The following is a 2,422-nucleotide window of genomic DNA, read 5'->3' as shown; positions in this document are numbered from 1 at the left end:
TTGCATGGTGTGCCTAAGGATATCGTCTGCTGCAGAGATTCCGATTTCTATCCAAGTTCGCGCAGAATTGCAGTCATTGATGGGTACTCAATCGAAGATGAGCACCGCTTTTCATCCCGCTGCGACGGTCGACGAGAGAGGACTATTCGGACCCTCGAGGATATGTTGAGAGCTTGTGTTCTAGAGTTTGGCGGATCTTGGGAGGACAGATTGGGGTTGATCGAGTTTTCTTACAACAACAGTTATCACGCTAGCATTGGGATGACACCTTTTGAGGCGCTTTATGGTAGGAAATGCGGAGTCTGTGTGTTGGGATGATCGATCGACACTTTGTCATTTTGGGGCCGAGAGATTATTCAGGAGATGGTTGAACAGGTACAGATTATCAGGCAAAAGATGAGAGCTTCTCAGGACAGACAGAAGAGCTATGCTGACACTAGGAGAAGTGACATTTCTTTCGAGGTGGGAGAGAAGGTACTACTCAAAGTGTCGCCGATGAAGGGAGTTATGAGGTTCGGGAAGCGAGGAAAGCTGAGTCAGAAATTCATCGGACCTTATGAGATTTTGGACAGAGTTGGAGAGGTGGCCTATCGTTTAGCTTTGCCACCAGCGTTAGCCAGAGTTCACAATGTCTTTCATGTTTCCCAGTTGCGGAGGTACCTGAGCGATCCATCACATGTGTTGAGTCCTGAGGTGATCGAGGTGGATGAGCAGTTGTCCTATCTGGAGACACCTAAGGAGATTTTGGACAGGAAGGTGAGGAAGACCAGGAATGGAGGGACAACTTTGGTCAAAGTCTTGTGGACTAACCACAATGTTGAGGAAGCTACATGGGAGACTGAGGCTTCCATGAGGGAAAGCTATCCACACCTGTTTGCATGAGGTAAGTTCCGGAACGTAACTTTCTTTTTAGGAGGGTAGAATGTAACATTTTGTTTCTGACCTAAATCCATGAGTTATCTACTTTAGAAAATCTGTTTTGGTGCCCACATCGATGCGTGGGGGGGTTTGTTAGATGAGCGAAACTTCGGGACGAAGTTCATTTTAAGGGGGGAAGACTGTAATACTCCGTATTTTATATCGTTAATTGAGTCGAGTTAATTGTTTAGTCGTATTGATATCGTAAGATCGAGTTATTCGTAAACTTGTTAAGACGGGTTTAACTGAACGAAGTCACGTTAACTAATTCTTTTACCAGCCACGCTGACCCATGACTTTTACCCATTTACCCAGGCACGTTTACCCATGACCCATTTACCATCTAACCTAATCTTAACCTAATTCTACCCTAACACTACAAAACCCTACTCCCTCACCCGCCTACCTCATTTCAGCGGCACATTTCCCAACCTTCACGCAAATCGAGAGAGAGAGAGAGAGTGTGGGTGCTGACGGCGCAGCAAGGAAGGCCTTAGGGTGGTTGTCGACGTCCATAGGCAATCCTGGTGGTTGTCGTGGTGGCAGAAAAGGTATGAGTGCAACCCTTTCCTTTTGTTTTCGTTTTTCTGTCGGGTTTTGTTTGTTGTGGCGTGACTCAGGGAGGTGATGTTGGTGGTTGGTGTCGGGGATATGGTACTGGGTGGTTTGTGTCGCCCCTATTGGTGGCGGTTAGGGAGGTTTTTGGCGGCGGATTTGGCGGCGAGAGGTGTTATTGACAGGGACAATCAAACGGGTATTAGCAGGGATTTTCAGGCGGGTTTAGATGGTTAGGTTGGGGTGGCACCACCGTGGACTCGGGGGAGGTCGAAACGGCGGTTCTACAGCGTCTGGGTGCGTGGTTTGACGGCGAGCAGGGCTGTGGTGGTTTGGCAGGGGTTAGGTGATGGCTGCGGTGGTTGTGAGTCGAGGACAGGGGGGCGTTTGGTGAGGCACGGTGGTGAACCAGGCTAAATGACGGCCCTGGTTCGACTCGCCGGCGGCAGTCGACCAGGTTGGGGTCGAAGAGGGGAGCAGGCCTGGTGGTGGTCGTGGTGGTTCAGGCGGCGCGTGAGGGGTGTGGACGAGAGTGAAGGCGCGGGTTGTAAGAGTCGGGTTGATGGGATTATTCAATGTTTGTTTCGATTCTCTTGATCGTATAACTCGTTTTATCTTTTATTTATCGTATTCTTAGTTAGCTAATTTAATTCCCGAGTTATTTAAAATGTTTAGAGACGGGTTTGAGTCGGGTTTGTTAAAATGGAAAAGCTGTTAGATCGGGAAAGTTTCCATTTAAGGAAACTTTCCATTTTAAGAAGTTTCTATTTTTAGTAACTTTCTATTTTGGGAACAGGAATGGTTTAAGTAATTGTTATCATTTATTTATCTTTTTGAGGGCGAATTTGTTGTGGAATATTACCGAGCGCCCGACTATTTGACGATCGCGATCGAGGTAGGGGAATACACTGATTGAGTTCTTACGATTATAAAGAGTTGGCATGTTCGG

General features: G+C 47.4%; 1 protein-coding gene across 1 annotated transcript; it reads left to right on the top strand.

Annotated features, from left to right (window-relative positions):
• The first annotated feature begins 363 nt into the window (after positions 1–363).
• LOC141619441 (uncharacterized) lies at positions 364–882 on the top strand. The gene is made up of 2 exons (XM_074436460.1): positions 364–474; positions 649–882. Exons 1-2 carry the CDS (start codon positions 364–366, stop codon positions 880–882), a joined length of 345 nt encoding a protein of 114 aa, XP_074292561.1.
• The last annotated feature ends 1,540 nt before the right edge of the window (positions 883–2,422 follow it).

The sequence above is a fragment of the Silene latifolia genome, chromosome X (genome assembly GCF_048544455.1).
Source record: "Silene latifolia isolate original U9 population chromosome X, ASM4854445v1, whole genome shotgun sequence".
NCBI classification, from domain to species: domain Eukaryota; kingdom Viridiplantae; phylum Streptophyta; class Magnoliopsida; order Caryophyllales; family Caryophyllaceae; genus Silene; species Silene latifolia.
The sequence above is the reverse complement of the archived record's forward strand: the minus strand, read 5'-3'. Positions and strand labels throughout refer to the sequence as shown.

Excerpts from the sequence above, each read along its gene's own strand:
- LOC141619441 (XM_074436460.1), top strand. The coding sequence starts at position 364 with ATGGTTGAACAGGTACAGATTATCAGGCAAAAGATGAGAGCTTCTCAG. Across the intron at positions 475-648 it reads CTTTCGAGGTGGGAGAGAAG|TTGCGGAGGTACCTGAGCGA; the intron begins GTACTACTCAAA and ends CATGTTTCCCAG.